General features: G+C 44.4%; 1 protein-coding gene across 3 annotated transcripts in view; it reads left to right on the top strand.

Moving 5' to 3' along the window:
• UBE4B (ubiquitination factor E4B) overlaps positions 1-18,398 on the top strand; it is a 164,718-nt gene extending 146,320 nt beyond the window's left edge. For all 3 annotated transcript variants that reach the window (XM_071217794.1, XM_071217793.1, XM_058304453.1), the window contains 7 exons: positions 716-842; positions 2,542-2,686; positions 6,492-6,626; positions 9,091-9,282; positions 15,787-15,961; positions 16,452-16,598; positions 16,914-18,398. In XM_071217794.1, coding sequence (XP_071073895.1) covers positions 716-842; positions 2,542-2,686; positions 6,492-6,626; positions 9,091-9,282; positions 15,787-15,961; positions 16,452-16,598; positions 16,914-16,975 — 983 coding nt within the window. In that variant the 3' untranslated portion in view covers positions 16,976-18,398. The remainder of the gene's footprint in view (positions 1-715; positions 843-2,541; positions 2,687-6,491; positions 6,627-9,090; positions 9,283-15,786; positions 15,962-16,451; positions 16,599-16,913) is intronic.
• The last annotated feature ends 267 nt before the right edge of the window (positions 18,399-18,665 follow it).

Raw genomic sequence — 18,665 nt, 5'->3', positions numbered from 1 at the left:
CGCTCCCCAACAAAGCACTTTTGAATGCTGGTGGTTCTGTTCTTTGACCCACTACATACTTACTTAAAATGTGTTAACACTATATGACAAAGTGCTCTGATTCCTGTTGCCAAAGGTTCAAGTCAGTGTATAAGTGGACATACTCATTTATCGTGCTGCTTTTTTTGTTGTTTTTTCAAATGATGCTTAAAGTACAGAGTCCATCCTTTGAGCGTCATCCACACCCTTCCTTAGGAATTTTATCTTTGCTGCAATTGTTGAAGAATGGTGGCTCGTTTCACAGTTTTTGTATTTGTGTCTAATGTATGTTTTAACGTGACAGATACAATACAGTGTGGAGCGACTGTGTTCTGGAAAAGTTGATCTTTTAGGAATCATTTTTCAGATCCTCAAAAGTTTTTTCTTCAAGTTAAAAACATCAGGGGTGGTATAATAATTCAGCTGTTGGCCACTGGTGAATTGCCATTCTCCCAGTGAAATCAAGTGATTTCCCAGCCCAGTTCCTTTTGATATTGTGTCATGGCCAGACCATATTGTGACATTTTTAGCCTTAAACCCAGCTTGTAATTTCTCTCCTGCCAGATATAGGTGAAAATTGATCAGATGCCTGATTTTGTAGGTTGGAACTCACTCAGTAACATTGGAACAGCCGTAACTGCTTTTCAAAGGGTAATAAAATACATATCCTTTACTCATCCATATCTTTTTTCTTTAGATGTTGAGCATACCGGAGCCACCAGCGAGTTCTATGACAAGTTCACAATTCGTTATCACATTAGCACCATTTTTAAAAGCCTCTGGCAAAATATAGCTCACCATGGCACCTTCATGGAGGAGTTCAAGTGAGTAGTGGGCCCCTAATACCACAGCTTGCTGTCCTGCAAATCACAGGGGGTGCTGTGGCTGCTTCCACGCTGGGTTCTTGTTGGGTGTGTGACTTGGGCTCAGCCTCCTCTCAGTTTTCCAGATGGTCCTGCTAAATGTGGGCAGGTTGTCTAAATGTCTGTGCTTGCAAGATATTGCTGAACTTTAGATTTGTCAGGGCACTTTGGGGATGGTGTACATAAAAAAAGAATCTATAACTATTCTGAAATGATGTGTTAAGTGGCTTTTGGTGTTTCTGTGATTACAGTGTTAGATGAAGTTGTCAGAATGACTGAAATGAGTTCTTACTGTGTTCTTGAGTAGGATATCAAGCTTTAGAGTTAGGTTAGGGAGACTTTAGGATTAGAAGCAGTTAAGTTTGGGTTGTCATTTACAATATCAGTTCTTTGTAGTAAGGCTCTAAACCTTGATTAAGGGCTTTTTATATACCTATCTGACATTTCAATGAATGCTTAAACCTGAACATTTGCATTGCTACCTAAATCTTAAGTTGGACAGCTTAAAAAATAAAGATAGATGAAAATACTGAACTTTTGAGTTACTCCTCAGAAGAAATTTTATCCCTCTACTTGGGTCTTTTTGCAACCCTTGGGTCTTTGATCAAGTTATGCTGTCATTTGTTAACTGAGTTACTAGTCAAAAATATATGCTATGACTAATGGGGTAAACATTTGCTAGATAGCTTTCTGCAGAGTAAATTCTTTGTTCTGTGAACTGCTCTTATGGTCAGTCTTACGCCCAAACAAAAGCCTGACGTGAGCTTAGAGGAGCAGCAGACCCACCGCTTGGCCTGGGTGGGGGACTGGGTGAGCTTGTCCTGCTTTTCAGCATTCCTGAAATCAAGGGCCTTTGCCCCGCATTCCCAGGCTTCTCTTTCCCAAGCATGGGCTTGCCGTCCCCTGTTACAGTTAGAGCCTGAGGTGTCTCCTTTTCTCCGCTGGTGTGGCAGATACCTCTAAGAGAGCCGGGCAGATCTATCTCAGTTCACCAGCAAGTCCCTCCATTGTACCGTGAGCCACAGAGCACTTCCTTAGATTGGAAGCTTCAAGTGCTTATACTTGATCAGTGTGCTAGGTTCTGCTTTTTCCTCCATGTCTTTTTCTTTTTCTTTTTCTCCTGACTCTTATATGTGGGTAATTTGTGCTTGTTCTGTTTGGTTTGTTTGGTTTGGTATCTTGCTTGGTATCATATTTCGTTTGGTATCTTGTTTGGTTTGAGCATATTTCCTTTTCTAGTCTAGAGGAGTGTTTTCTCTACTTAAAAACATTGAAGGAATGAGCCAGACGTGTGTTGGTAAACGTGCGCTCGGAGAAAAAGACCAAAGCCAGTATTTGCTGGTTTTCTGAGTATAAATCATCCACTGTGGCTGAATTTTAGCTGTCAAAGGAATCAGTTTATGGAGTTCTGAAATCTTCAGCAGTTGGTTTTCGGGAGCCACGCAGCATGGCTCCAGCCCACTCCTGGAATGAGCGCGTCACAAGTGATTCAAAAGATGAACCGATGGTCCTTGAATCCTGCCGTCCTTTAGGTGCTCAGAGGTCTTGCTGGGCAAGATGATCGGTGCTCTGGATGGAGGCGTCCTTCTCCCTGGCCTCCGTGGCGGTGTTCTTGTTTCGGGGAGACGAATGACCATGTACAATATAATTGCCTTTTCAGTTCTGGGAAGCAGTTTGTTCGCTATATAAACATGCTGATAAATGACACAACGTTTTTGCTCGATGAAAGTCTGGAGTCTCTGAAGCGGATCCACGAGGTGCAAGAAGAGATGAAGAACAAAGAACAGTGGGACCAGTTGCCCCGGGTAAGGACCCGTTCCCAAATGCTTTGACAGCTTTCCAGGGACTGGGAAGAGCTCTGCCTCGGGCGCTGCCTCCGTGGGTCTGGGAACCTTTGGGTCTGAGTGACTCATAGGACTTTTCCTACCTATGGGATTCCATGAGGTTATATCCCAGTGTTGGAGTAGGAGGAAATTTAAACCATTGATCTGAAGCTAAAAATTAGTTGAGAAGGCTTTTGAAGTGTCCTGAAAATGTTCTTTGCCCTTTTAATTTTAAGGATTTTTTTTGGAGGAGAGAAGAGCATTTATTATCTGAATGTATCAGTTGAGATTTGTGACAGTAACTAGGAAATAAATCTCTAGAAGTCTGTGTGCTAGGTAAGAATTTGATTTATTCATATGGTTTTCTTCAGACAAATATCTGGATTGCTCAGAATTCTAGGCATTTTTTGTTTTTTTCTTTAAAGTGATCTTGGTTTTTTATATTTAGTTTATTAATAGAAAAGAGGCCTTCCTTGCCAGGTTCCATAAAAAGTTCACAGCACACTGCCCTTTGCTGACATTTATTGCAGCTCTTTAGATGGTCCTTGGTTAGTTACCGGGTCCTTAGCTACTGGCGACTGCATATAGTGGGTAGTTCTGTTTCTGGTGATGTCAACTCAGAATCACAATTGCTTTCCAAAAGAGGTTCTCATGTAAAAAGTAGTGGGGGAGGGGACTTCTTCTTTATTTGCAGTAGCATTCCTGAAATGACATAGAATTGAAAGAACCTCTAGCTTTGGAGTCTAAGGCATCTGGGTTTGAGAACTGGCATTGCCACACATTAAAAGTTACTTAAGGGAGCAGGTATAGCTCAAGTGGTCGAGTGCCTGCTTCCTTCCCATGTATGATGCCCCAAATTCAATCCCCAGTACCTCCTAAAAACATAAGAAATTAAAAAACCAATTCTCATAGGGAAATGGATGTAGCTCAGTGGTTGAGCAGCTGCCTCTGTTGTGCAAGGTCCTGGGTTCAATCCCTGGTACCTCCTAAAAAACTTACTTAAGCTCTGACTCCTTATCCACAAATCAGGGAGAATAACTGCCGTGCAGAAAAGCTGGGAGGAGAGCTCGTTGGTGGGGAATACAGAGCTCAGGACTAACCAGAGCAAGGCTCAGTGTGTGGAGCTTCCGTACTTTCATTTGCCTGAGACACTCCTATCAAAATGCTCCCCCTTCCAGGCTATGGATCAAAATCCTACCTGCCTTTGAGTACAGTCTTGTCCAAATGCTTGCTGGTGCTTGGCCTTCCCCAGTCAGTGCAGCTCCGAGTTCTCCCTTCCTCTGTTCTGTAGCTCCCACTTCATGTCCTTCATGCTGACATCCCAGCCCAGCTTATATTGTAGACGTTGGGATACAAACCTGTAGTGCACCACCTTGATCGTAGCAGTTAATCGCTTTTCCTTATGAGATACCTGAACATGGGCCATTGATTTTTATGCTAATGGCAGGGGGAGGGGGGAGGCACAAATAATCCTTGGCCATTGCTGGTTCAGCAGTCATTCTGATGGGGCTTTGCAGTCACTTCTTCCCTCCCCCCTGCCTGGGTGCCTCTTCTCTTCTCCCCACCTCTAAATGCTGGAGGACACCAGGGTCAGCCCTCAGGCCTCAGGCTCCTCACGTTTCTCAGTGAGGTGCCCATTGGCATTTTGGGTGGGCTAACTCCTGTGAGAGACCGTGCCAAGCACTGCAGGACATCTGGCATCTGTGGCTCCTGTCCATTTAATGCCAGTGACGCGCCCTCCTACCCCCAGCCTTTGGGTGAACAAATACCGCCTCCCATGGCCTGATGCTCCAGGTGAAAATCACCGTTAGGGGACCTCATCTATCCCAAGGCTTTAAATATCTGTATTCAAAAGACTTCCACATTCATCTCCCCTCAGGCCTCTCCTGACTCCAGACCTGTAAAACCAGCTGTCGACACACCTCTCCACCCTGTGGCCTGATAGGTTCCTCACACTCAGCTTGTCCAAAACTGAACCCTGGATGTTCTCCTCCAGATCTCCCTCCAAGTCCGCCCCGTCAATACCTGGAAACTCTGTTCAACCAGTTGCTCCAGGCCTGTGCTTAGGTGTTGTCCTTGATTCTACTCTGTCCCACCCTCTCTCTTCCAGCAAATGCTAAACTGTAGCCCCTGCCTGACCACTTCTCACCACCTCCAGGCCACCTTCATCTCTCCCGTGGACTATTGCAGGAGCTCCTGTTTGATCTCCCAGCTTCCACCCTTGCCCCCAGAGTCCCCACCGCAGCCAGCGGGATGCTGTTAGATCTCAGCCCACTCACCATCGCCAGGCTGCTCAGAGCCCTTCAGGGCTCCCTTCTCACCCACTCAGGCTCCGCATGATGCGTGTAGCTGACTGGATGTGCAGGTCTGGTTCCCCCACAACTCTCCCATGCACTCACTCTGCCCAAACACACGCCTTGCTCCTCCACAGACACGCAGGGGCCTTTGCACTTGTTCTTTCCTCTACCCAGGGCACTTTTCCCCCAGATTTTTGCTGACCCACTTCCTTCAGAAGACCTTGAGAGAGGAGAGGCCTTCCCTGGCCACCCTTTCTAGAAGAGCATCTCCTGACCTGTGGCACTTTTTTCCTTCCCTTCTCTGGTTTTGGTTTTGTCGTCACCATCAGACTTCCTGGGCATCTTTTTGGGTGTTTGTGACTGCAGAGCCCCCTAGCTGGGATCTCAGCTCTGGGAGGGCAGGAAGCCTCATCATCATGCTCTGCCCTCTGCCACCAGTGCTGGCTCGGGCTTTCTTTCAGTTGACTCATTCTGACCAAGGAGCAGTAGGCACTTTACCCGGCATCACCGCAGAGTGCCCCGAGCACAACCAGGAGCCCTGGGCTCACACAGAGGGCACTGATGAGGCAAGCCCAGCTGTCCCAGCCACTTCCCCCTGTGCAGATATAAGAATTTAAGTCTTTTCTGGTGCGTCTGCAGGCCTCCACCTTATGTCACCCACAAGTCACACTGTATTAGCTTGTTCCCCAGCCCATGACAGAAGTGATGGAGGGTGGTGCAGAGGCAAGGTGATGAGTCATGAAGAGTCACAGTCTAACAGTGTGGAAAGACAACACTCAGAAAACTTAGCATTCAGGAGACACTTGCAAAGGGGCGAAACCTGTGTATCTTGGTACCACAGCTCAGTGCATCACATATTTTCAAGATAACGATGACCAAGTCGAGGTTGTTATTAAGGAAAATGAGTTAACATTTATTAAGCACCAGTGAGTACAAGGTATTAGGTTAGACTCACTTATTTCTTCCTGCATAGAAGTTGATGATGACATATTTTATCACTGAGGAAATCAGGGCTTGTGGCAGTTAAACAGTGTGTCCCAGTCACTTTATTCAAAGTTCTGCCTGGCCCTGGAGTGGAGAACAGCCTGATTATGAGCTTTTCAGTATCAAAACTCTTTCTTTCCTTTTTTTTTTTTTAAAACAAATCAGTTTTACTGATACATATTAATAAAGCATACAATCCATCCAAAAATCAAAACTTCTTCTGATGCATCAATCTAACAATAAAATGTGTAATGCATTTCCAGGAAATTCATACCCAACCTGATTCAGATAAAGACTTCTGACGCCAGAAGGAGTAAGCTTCAGCTCTCTGGGAGATTCACTAGTGTGGGTCAGCGTGTCATGCCCTGAGCGTGTTGGCTTTACTACATACTTTACTACATACTTTCCCAGTTATGAACCGACTGTCTTTTGCTTTCACCCTCGGCGTTTTGGTCGGCTGATGAGTGGCACTGAGATGCATTTGGCATTTGTTCCGTCTTTCCTAGGACCAGCAGCAGGCCCGGCAGTCTCAGCTTGCTCAGGACGAGCGTGTTTCCCGCTCCTACCTTGCCCTGGCAACGGAAACCGTGGACATGTTCCACATCCTCACCAAGCAGGTCCAGAAGCCGTTCCTCAGGCCAGTGAGTAGAACGCGGGGGGCTCGTTTTGTCTGTCAAATCTCACACTCAGACCCTGTCACCTGCAACTTAGTTTAGTTGTTGAAATCCTGGCCATTTCGGCTTCTCAGTCGTGCTGGTAAGTGCAGTGTGGTCAGCGCTGTTGTCCCCTGTTATGCCAGTTGATACGCACGTAGAAATGCTCTGCTTCTGGACTGCTGTGAGCAAGCCCGGCCCCCGGCCCGTCTGCAAACAGATGCTTCCGAGATGGCTTCAGTCCCTTTCTGCTGAGACAGCACAGGGGATTTTTAATGGGGAAGCTGGTATATAGTTTTATCATGTATTGATTCATGTGTTTTATTTATAGGAAGAGTATAAGGTAGTACCCAAGTAGAAACTGGAGTAGTTTAAGTGGAAATAATCGATACGTGTAAAGTCTTTGCTGCTCTTGGTTGCAGCTTGGTTACACCCAAGCCAAAGGTTAACAATGAGAGCCAGGCTTCAGGTTTATGGCGGGTCAGAGGCGGCACGGTGCTTGGCCTTGACGTGACGAGTAAGACCAGTCCTCTTTCTGAAACTGCACCCAGCAGCCTGGGAAGAGCGCTGCATTGCTGTGACCAGCCCAGCATGCAGTTAGCAGCCTTGCGGCGAGAGCAAGGCAAGAGGGGGACCCGAGAGGCAGCCGCTATCTGGCTGTCTGGAGACTGAGTTCACAACAGGATGCAGTTCTGCTCCATAATCCTGCCTCAGGCTTTCTGGGTTCACTCTCCCCGGGCACGTGACTCGTTTTACCATCTCTGGGAGAGGCAACATCGCGGCATCCTGGCCCGGGTACAGCTCAAGAGATGCGTCTCCTCCTCTCCTTCCCTCTTCCACCCTGTGTCTCTTCATAAACAGATTCCAGTGCTAGAGCAGTGGAATGTGAAACAGAGCAGCTCACTATTGAAAGCATAAGAACACTGCAACTAATTTAAATAAGCTAGAGCAGTCACTTGCTTCCCTAAAGGTTTGCAAAATGGCATTTCTTTAACCTTTTTCTGTAAAGGCCAGGTAGCAAATAATTTAGGCTTTGTGGGCCACACGGTCTCCATCTCAGCTACTTGACTGTGCTGTTGCAGCATGAAAGCAGCCCCAGATAATATATCCAAAAGGTGTGTAGCTGTGTTCAGCTAAAACTTTATTTGCAAATTCGGCAGATTTGGCGCATGGCAGTAGTTTGCCTGCTCCTGCTCTAAACCTCATTGCATTTTAAGTTCAATGACTCCAAAGGCAGTGCCATTTGATTGTTAGAAATTAGGAAACTATAATAAATTATTTGAGGCTAAGTTATCATAAAGCCTATTTTTGGTTCTAAATTCTTCCTTTCTGAAAGGAAGTTACTGAAAAGTAAGCCTAACATTTCCATGCAAGTTAAAATGGGATTTGTTGGAGGCCTGCCTGCTCATAGACCTGCACCATCACTGCACTCTGCCCCGGTGGGCCCAGGGCCTCCTCCTGTGCCCGCCTGATGCTTCTGCTCCCTTCCTTCCCCTGTGCTATACTGCTTCTCGCCTTCTTTACTGACCAGCTCAAAACTCTCCATTTTAAAAACCTTTAGCGACCAGCTCTGTCCTGCTCTGACCACTTCTTTATATCACATCTTATCAGCAACATGAGCACTTTACTCTGCAAAAAAGCGTTCTTGAAATGCTGAATTTAAGTTGAATTTGTATTAAACCAACCATTAAATCCAATGATTTAAACTTGTTTCATAAAGGGAATCTTTCACGACTCTTTTGTTAGGACTAGTGTTTACTCTAACACTATACAGTCTAAGATTTTCCTATTTCCCTTTCCTTAAAGCAGTGTATGCCCATCCGTAGTGTGTATTGGGTCGAGGTGTGTGGTCATTGCATAGTATTTGATAATTAGTTTCTAATTGTTTCATTTTATTGTTTCCTTTGTCTCACTGGCAAGGCCTGAATTTTATCTTCTACTTCATTTGCCTCCCTCTCCTTACATTGTATCTGGTAAATGAGAATGACACGTAGTCTCTGAACTGTTGGAAACATTTGAAATTTATAGAAAAGTGATGTAGAAATTGATAGTTGGAAGAACACTAAACAAAAGTTTATGACTCGTATGATGATGATGATGGAATTACAAATAATTTCCCCCTTTTCCTGTTTCTTAACAAATTTGGAGTGATAATTGTTTTTGTGATTATAAGCATGAACTTAAAGAAAAGCTTGCCTGTTGTTGACATTTGTAAATATTCCATCAGTCTTCAATATCACATTAAGTGTTAGAATTTTCAAATTAGAAATGAGGAGTAAAGAAAATTTTGAATATAATATTGACCTTCAGCCTGTGATGCACAGTATATATATATAAGAGATTCTTTGAAGTTAATCTAGCCAATTCCTGTTCCTTCACTGAAATGAGAGTTTTTGGTCCTTCTCGCTTGTCTCAACAGCATGAATTGTCCTCTTATCCTATGATTTCCTAGGAACTTGGACCACGATTGGCTGCAATGCTGAACTTTAATCTTCAGCAACTCTGTGGCCCCAAGTGTCGTGACCTGAAAGTTGAAAACCCTGAGAAATATGGCTTTGAACCAAAGAAGCTGTTGGACCAACTGACGGATATTTACTTGCAGCTGGACTGTGCTCGATTTGCTAAAGCCATTGCTGACGATCAGGTCAGTGCCATGCCCAAGGGAGCGAGTCCCTGGCAAGGGGAGACTGGGATTCAGGCTGCTGCACTGGGAGACTGGCGTTTGCCTACCTGCAGATTCACTGGCGGATTTTGTGCAGTCACACACTCATCTCTCCCTGGATTTCCCCAAGCTCACTTTCTGATTTTCCAACAGTCTTACAAACAGCTTCACCTTCCTTCCATGTTCTTCTGCCTTGCATCTTCAGTATAATCATGGCTAACATTTATTGACTGTATACTAAGTTCTAACCACTTTTCATGTTTTCACTCATTTAATCCTCCCAAAATTCTGTCATTTGAGTTCTATTAAATTCCTCATTTTAAAACAAGGAAACATAGGCACCGAGTGGTTTAAGCTTAATAGCTTGTTCAAGGTCCTAAGATGTTACAAGGTACAGACTCTTAGCCCATGTTCTCAACCCCTTTGCTCCCCACTTATCCCAAGAAATTGCCGTGCTCAGCTCATTTCTATTTCTCCATCTGTATTCATACTAGTTATCTAAATATTACTCATGTCTGAAGTTAACCATAGTAAATGTTCTAGAAGGTTCTCTACCCACATCTTATCGAAAGAAATTATGTTAAAATTGGGTAATTATGGATACTTTTAAAAAATAACTTTTTATTGAGATATAATTCATATAACTGGGTACTTTACAGTGCAAGCAAGGATGTGGCCTTGACACCATTCTTGCAATTAAAAATAAAAACACACGTGTCTAAAGCATTTGTTCCATAAGAAGTGATGGTAAAGGAGGGTGTTAGGAGATTGCAGTTATATTTGGAGATGTTAAAATATGTACTGTTTCCCTAGCCTACAACCATATAATAGTGTGCATAGTTAGGAATGGGAGCTATGTGCAGTCTATAGTGAGGGAGAGGAAAGGGAAACACTCACTAGCCCAACCAGGGGTCAGGGGTGTGGAAAGTCCCTCAGAGGTTCTGTCCCTGTTTCTGTAAAGAGACTTGGCAGTGTCGTTCAGCGCATTTGGTGCATTCCCTCTTCTCCTGATAGGTCTTGCAATGTAATACCCGTAAAGTCTGCAGTGAGGCGGTGGAAACCGAATGGGTCACAAAAGAGTGCTGCCTTTCTTTGGTGACCAACAAAACATACACAGCCTGGGGATGCCCATGGCTTGTGTTGGCACCAGACTTGAGTTGTCGACAGGGTTTTCTGCACTGTGGCATGTGGGTATTCATGAATTTCTAAGTAGCCCTGCTCTTCAGGTTTGTGAAGCAAACATACACCAGGCCAGTGGCACAATGGAGAGAGCAGTACAGTCTAAGTGGATGTTTTGCTTGCTTCATCTGTTGCTTGTGTTGGTGGTTGGGCGCTGTATTAATCAGGGTTCTCTAGGGAAAGAGAACCGACAAAAGAGATCTGTAAATAGTATGAGAGTTTATAAAATTGTCTCATGTGACTATGGCGATGCACAAGTCCAAATTCCATAGGGCAGGCTGCAAGCCAGGGGCTCCAGTGAAGGTCCTTGATGAGTTCCCAGAGACGCTAGCTGAATGCTGAAATCACTCCCCTTTTAAGACCCTCAGCTGATTGGATGAGATGTCACGCTCATTGCTGACAGCAGTCTCCTTAGTTGATTGTAGTCGTAACCAGGCATCTTTGCAGTCAACTCACTGATGACTTAAAGTCCATGAAATGTCCTTGTTTTACAGTTAGCCCCATGCTTGCTTGACCAAACAGCTGGGCACCATTACTTGGCTGAGTTGACATATTAGTCTAACCATCACAGGTACTTTCTCTTTATATTGGCTATAAATTGATTAGGGTCCTGCCTATTTGATTGGGAAAAGGGTTTTAAGGGTTGGGGTTGGAAGGATGGAAGGAGAGAGGAGGGAGTCGAATTTTTTTTCCTCTTTTGGAAGCAGTAGTTTTGGTTTGGTTTATTTTATTTTATTTTTTAAGATTTATTTTATTTATTTCTCTCCCCTCCCCCCCCCACCCCAGTTGTCTGATCTCTGTGTCCATTTGCGGCATGTTCTTCTTTTTGTCTGCTTCTGTTGTTGTCAGCAGCATTGGAATCTGTGTTTCTTTTTGTTGCGTCATCTTGCTGTGTCAGCTTTCGTGTGTGCAGCACCATTCCTGGGCAGGCTGAACTTTCTTTTGCGTTGCGCAGCTCTCCTTACGGGGTGCACTCCTTGCTGCTTCTTTAAGTTCTCATGGGGCTCCCCTATGCGGGGACACCCCTGCGTGGCACGGCACTCCTTGCGTGCATCAGCACTGCGCATGGGCCAGCTCCACACAGGTCAAGGAGGCCCGGGGTTTGAACCGCGGACCTCCTATGTGGTAGGCGGACGCCCTAACCACTGGGCCAAGTCCACTTGCCTGGTTTGGTTTAAATTGGCATGCCTTACTTTCCTTGGAAGACAAAGGGAAGAAGAAAATGGCAGTGTTTTAAGGAAGGAAACTTGAGGGGCTTCTTTCCCTCTATACAGGGTGAGCTGAGATGAGTGTCCAGAGGCTGCAGAAGAGGCACCAGCATGGAGGCCACTTGAGCTTTTTACTGACAAAGGGGAGGGGAGAGCCCTATGTCAGAAGAGAAGTGGGACAGTAGTCCCTGGAGCTGAGAGTCCCCAGATAGGAAGGTCTTAGAGTACGTCGGTGACCTGTGCTGTTGGCCTCTGCTGTCCATACTTTTATAAAAGGGCAAACTCCAATCCATGGATGGACTGCCAGACTGATGTTTGTGGAGTGTGGTCTGTGGGCGCCACTTTCCGTAAAAAAAAAAAATAACAAAAAGCACATCTGAAGTCACACTTCTTCCATGCAATCTACCTAAGTTAATTGCTCCCTCCCCTAACCTCCCAGATTATTGAGTCTGCATCTCACAAATTGAGTACTTAATTTTGTTTATTTTTAAAGTTGTGGTTTTTTTTTAACTGAGGTGATATTCATGTAACAAAACCATTTTTTAAAGGAGGTATCATGGATCAAACCAGGGACCTCCCACATGGGAAGCAGGCGCTCAACCACTGAGCTGTGCCGGCTCTCTTTCATCCTTTTTTATGATTGAATAGTCCATTGTATTGATAGACCACGTTTTGTTTTTTCATCTGTCGATAGACACTTGGGTTGTTTGCACTTTGTGGCTGTTGTGAATAGCACTGCTGTGAACATTCCTATACAAGCATATGCTTAAATGCCTGTTTTCAGTTCTTTGGGGTATTTACCTAGGAGTGGAATTGCTGGGTCATATGGTAGTTCTGTTTAACTTTTTGAGGAACTGCCAAACTGTTTTCTACAGTGGCTGCACCATGTTATGTTTCCACCAGACCAGCAATGTACGAGGGTTCCAATTTCTCCTCATCCTCACCAACATTTGTGTGTTTAATTATAGCCTTTCTGGTGAGTGTGAAGTAGTATTTCCTTGTGGTTTTGATTTGTATTTTCCTAATGACAGATAATGTTGAGCATCTTGTCATGTGCTTATTGGCTATTTGTATATCTTCTTCAGAGAAATTATTCACATCCTTTGCTCATTTTTTAAATTGGGTTGTTTGTCTTTTTGTTGTTGAGTTGTAGGCATTCTTTATATATCCTGGATAGCAGACCCTTACCAGACACATGATTTGTGTATATTTTCATGTTTACTTTAAAACACTCTGTAAGATCCGTGAGGTCAAGAACAAAATCTATACTTCTGACCCCTTCCACACTGAACTTAAAGAAGAAGCTCATTAATATGTATTTGGTTAAGTCATTGATGTCGCTGCTTTTTGAAGCTGAATTCTATGCACAAGTACCCTTTGATTTATGATAATCCCCTTACACTGCTGTGTCTTAATAGTTGACTCATGCTTAAGCACAAGTCAATTGGTTGAAAACTCATCATCTTTTAAGAAATAGAGTGGGTCATGTTTTATGATAATAAGAAATTGGCCAAGAAACGCTTCTTGTTACAAAGAGAAGTTCAAAAAATGTGTGGTGAAATGGTCTCGGCATTGTTTACAGCAGCGCCCCTCCTGGGGCCTCAATAATTCCCTGTGCATTTTTTTTTTAAGATTTTATTTTATTTTTTATTTCTCTCCCCTTCCCCCCCCCCCACTTGTCTGCTCTCTGTGTCTATTTGCTGTGTGTTCTTCTGCGTCCACTTGTGTTCTTGTCAGCGGCACCTGGAATCTGTGTCTCTTTGTTGCGTCATCTTGCTGCGTCAGCTCTCCGTGTGTGTGGCACCACTTCTGGACCGGTTGCACTTTTTTCGCAGGGGACAGCTCTCCTTATGGGGCACACTCCTTGTGCCCTATGTGTGTCCCCTATGAGGGGAACACCCCTGCATGGCACAGCACTCCTTGTGCACATCAGCACTGTGCGTGGGCCAGCTCATTACACAGGTCAGGAGGCCCTGGGTTTGAACCCTGGACCTCCCATGTGGTAGGCAGATGCTCTATCAGTTGAGCCAAATCTACTTCCCTCCCTGTATATTTTTGCCCCTCCAACATCTCACAGCCTTCTGTTATTTATCCTCTTTGCCCCTCCCTAAAGGAAATGGGACTGTGGCTTACCTGGCTCATAATAAGTAGACACTGAATCAAGTATTTTAGAATTGTCGTAATTTAGTTTTAGAAAACTATAACCAGGCTCTGTGAACTTATCAGGGTTCTAGAAGATGGCTTTTTTTTTTCGCCCCACCCCTTCATTGTTAACACTTGCTATGTGCTGTGTCTTCAGGAGGCACTAGGAACTGAACTTGGGACTTCTGATGTGGGGGGGAGGTACCTAATCGCTTGAGCCACCTCCATTCCATGCTTTTTTGTGTCTCTCATTATGTTTTTTCTTCTTGTGTCTCTTGTTGCATCATCTTGTTGCGTCAGCTTGTTGTGCCTGTCACCCAGTTCACTGTCTTCTTTAGGAGGCACCAGGAACCAAACCATGGACCTCCCAGGTAGTATGTGGGAGCTCGGTTGCCTGAGCCACATCCACTTCCCTAGAAGATGGCTTTGAAGATTTTATTGCTGGTCCCTGGTATCCTTCTAATACCCTTCCCTCTCTTTTTTGTCAACTGAATGGCTTGGTCAGGGGCCTGGGCATCTCGAGAGAGAAAGTGAGCATGCATACTTATTTAGAAACAGAAGTTAAAAAAAGAAAGATTGAAGCATTTCATTCCAGTGCTCTTAGAGAACCAGGTATCGAGATCAATTCCTGTTGCAGGTGTTGATGTGAATCCACAGCGAGAAAGCACGGGCAGCTTGTTAAGAGCAGTAGCGTGCCGCCCGGGAACGTGCAGTACAGTCAGGAGCAGAACCTCTGAGGGGCCAAGACTGTGCTGGAGAAGGGACAGCGTGCGCCCAGGCTGGCCCTGGTTTTATTGCTCTGGGGGGTCTTTGGGGGCATTCCAGTCGCCGGCCTGCCCTGCCCTCCACAGGCTGGCTGGCAGGTACCCCTTTCCAGTGGCACACTTGCTAATGCTCACAGACTTGAAGCCGTACAGGTTAGAGGAGAGACAAACAGACACATTCCTCTCCCCATTTCAGGTGTGGGGTCTGAAGGATAAACAAAACCTGGAACACCAACAGTCAGACAAGTATTTTAGCAGTGGAGTATAGCCTTGGCCTCAGTTCTTTGGGTGTTAGCAGGTATGATTCAAGGTTGCCGTCCTTCCCAGAGAGTCTTGTGTAATCATTCCCTTCCTCTATTTGCATCATTGTCATTAGTTGACACGTGGCCAGTATTTATGCCATAAATGAAAAATATGATCTACTTTGCTATTTTATAGTGGCAGTGTTTTGTATGAATTAGGCACCTGTGAGGAAGGCATTACTATCCCCATTTTACACCCAAGGAAACGGGCTGGGGAGAGCTAGTGGTTAGCCTGAGACCACACAGCTGGTACACGGCCAGGCCGGAGCTGAGACCCAGGCTCATGCGTGGTGGGTGCTTATCTTGGAAGCCCCCCTTCCACTCTTGTGAAGGTAAATCGGGGCCACAATCACGCCCATTCTGCCCTTTATCTGGGTGGTCTAATGTCAGGAACACCTGCCTTTGATAGTGTTGAACAAAATATCCTTCAGTGATTGAAAGTGAGTGAGAGTAAAATCCTTTCAAGTACAAATGCTATTGAATTATGATGTTTACCTTCAGAGAAATGAGCTGAAATTTCTGTCTCCTCTTATACACAGCTAGGGTATAGTGCCCTTCCAGGACTGAAGGAGATTAGAGTCTCTTCTCTTTAAAATTTAAAACTTGAATAGAAATGCATGCTTGCTGTGAAAATTGAAGTATTTCTTTCATTTGCCTCAACTGTGCAGCCCTCTGCAGAGGTAACGACCTTTTACAGTTCGGCATGTATTATTCCAGTTTTCCTCTGTGTATCCATCATCACATGTAAGTATATACACACACATAGTTTTAGGGCTTTTTTTTCCCCCAGAGAATTAAAAAACCGCAAAGGAGCCATACGATGGATATAGTCTTGCCATTTTCCCTACGTACAATATATTCACTTGTCACGTTACGTTTCTTCATTTGCAGAGGTCCTACAGCAAGGAGTTGTTTGAAGAAGTTATTTCCAAGATGCGGAAGGCAGGGATCAAATCCACAATAGCAATAGAGAAGTTTAAACTTCTGGCTGAGAAAGTGGAAGAGATAGTAGCCAAGAACGCACGTGCAGAGATCGACTACAGCGACGCCCCCGACGAGTTCAGAGGCAAGCGCAGGCCATGCTTTTCAAAGCTGCTTTGGTGTTAATGCTAAAAATGTAACAGTAAAAAAGGACCTGCTGTACTTCCAATTTCTTAAGTGTCTGTAGTTGGTTTTCAAAATACTGCCTGAAATTACATTTGCCAACTTTTAGTTCATTTTGTAAATTAAAAGGAGAAAGATTTCAAATCAGATAACAGCCCTGAAATTCCGAGGGCAGCCTTGCCTTTGCAATTGGGGATTCCTGTTTTCAACGAATTCTGACAAGTCCTAAGATAAAGGACCCCAGCCGGCCAGCTCTTTCCTGTCTGGCTTGGGAGGGCCTGCTGCTGTGTTTGTTTTTCCCTCCCAGTGATTGGTTACTTTTCCCTTAACGAGAGGCAGTGTACATGCTTTTATCTAATGCGGAGTTCATGCTAAATTTGGGGGCCTTTCTCAGTGTTAGGCTCTCTTATGAGATGAGCATGTGATTTACAGAAGCCTCTTTGCCTCTGCAGACCCTTTGATGGACACCCTGATGACAGACCCCGTGCGCCTGCCCTCCGGCACCATCATGGACCGCTCCATCATTCTGCGGCACTTGCTGAACTCCCCCACGGACCCCTTCAACCGACAGACGCTGACAGAGAGCATGCTGGAACCAGGTAGAGGAGGGCGCGCCTGCTTGCCGTGCCAGGGGCGGGGCTGAGAAGTTAAGCCAGAATCACCTGCCAGAAATCACTCCAAAGAGGGCCATTTATCAAGTCCAGGAACTTTTCGTGGAAGAGACGTGCAATGCTCTTTGCTCTTTTTCCCTATAGAATTCTAGTCCTTTCTTCTATGGTCCTGTTTCTTCTGCATTCCACAGCTTAATGAGGGAATGAATAGCCCTTTCTTTCCTGTACACAGAGCTACGCGCATCCTCTCTCAGGAGCAAGCCTCCCGTCAAGCACTAATCCGCTTTCCCTTTCTTTCCTCAGTGCCAGAACTGAAAGAACAGATTCACGCCTGGATGAGAGAGAAACAGAACAGCGATCACTAAACCGTCCCCCTCACCCACCCTCTGCTTGAAACAGCCAAGACCCGCGAGGCGAGCAGCAGCAGCATTGGCAGTGGAAATGCTGTTGAAACGTTGGAGGCCAAATGTGGCAAAATACACCGAGCGCCCGCCCAGAGTGACCAAACCGTAGAGATCTGAAAGGACACGAACGAGGAGAGGAGCCCGCTCCCTGTACATATATTTAAGTGACAAACACGGTCAAAAGCTTGAGGGACAGATTTTACGATTGTTTGTGTAATAAAGCACGTCCTTCATATGTGACAATTTGGGGCTTTGCAGCAGAGTCTTTTAGTAATGACGAGTGGCTCTGGGCAGCGTCCCCTTCACCTTCTTTTTCTTCTTTTTTTTTTTTTTTTAAACCCAATATCCGTTGATTTGATTGTGATTAGAGAACTTTGGACATTTTGCTGCTAAAGAATCTTTTCTCCCCCCTCCTTCTTCCTGACCCTACTTGCACTGCTGTGGATTTTTTAAAGAGACGCAAAGACAAAAATAAACTCCTTTCCCTGGCCCTCCAAACATATATTCTGTGAGATAACTGTGCCTGCAACAAAGTGTTAATCTGGGATCGTATTTTTATATCATATTCACATATTTGTTTTTTTAATTGGTGTTAGATGACATGATTAATAAAAAAGGCAAGATATTTTCAGAATTTGAATTTCAGTTTTTTTTTTTTCTTTCTTTTGAAATGTCCCTTTTAAATTTTTTATTCTAAACAAAATGAAGAAAATCTTGTTGCTCTGGTCCTTGTAATAGCCCTCTAATAGGAATCTAAAAAACAGCTGCATCAAAGGAGGTGTTTAAGTGTATCAGGACTTACAGGACTTAGGTGTTTTTGGGTGGGGTTAAGGGAAGACTGGTTTTTTAAATGGTATATGACAATTCTAAATCTCTACAGTTGTCCTGTGAGGGTAAATAAATTCCTTAACTCTTGAGTCTGTGAGTTCAAGGCTGGGGTCCTTACGTGTGATGTGTTCTTTGGGGCTCGGCCTTACCAAAGCAAAAAGGGTATAAGATGTGAAGAATGTTTAAACACACACACACACACACACACACATGTTTTGTATTATTGCTCCCTACTTAACATACTTGAATTCTTGATTTCCTGTGGGGTAAAAAAGGATTTAAAACCATAAAAGTGTTTTCAAGAAATTAAGTCTACAAAAACATACTTCCCTTTTCTTTTCCTTTTTTCCCCCTGCACAGACAATGTCCCCTGTTCAGTTCCCAACTCAAATTACAATAAATGGTGATACACTTCGGAAGGAATCTTCTTTGAGTCTCTTTTCTTTGAGTGAAAGAAAAGGGGTGGGTAAAGATCAAGGGCCAAATGAGTTTGCATGTGATGAATTATCTTTAAGAGTTGCTATTTTTTAAATAAAACTTTCTTATGTGTCAAAAACGTGTGTTTTCCTTCTTCTTTTGCTTCCCCTCTTCATTGTTGAAGAGGTAAATCTCGGTCACAGATTCAGTCTTTCACCTGTTATCAAGTTGTTCCTCTGTCTCAAATACCTTTTCCCTGCTATCTTGAAGATTCGTACTCAAGCCCAACTCATTTCATCGACATTTTCCTAAACCAATTTTACAAAAGTATTTCTGCCAGCTCATGCATAATAATAATAATAACAATAAGAGCAAGCACTTATACACCATTTACTCTGTGCCGGGC

Source organism: Dasypus novemcinctus, chromosome 9, assembly GCF_030445035.2.
Source record: "Dasypus novemcinctus isolate mDasNov1 chromosome 9, mDasNov1.1.hap2, whole genome shotgun sequence".
Lineage (NCBI taxonomy): Eukaryota > Metazoa > Chordata > Mammalia > Cingulata > Dasypodidae > Dasypus > Dasypus novemcinctus.
This window is presented reverse-complemented; position numbering and strand designations above follow the sequence as displayed.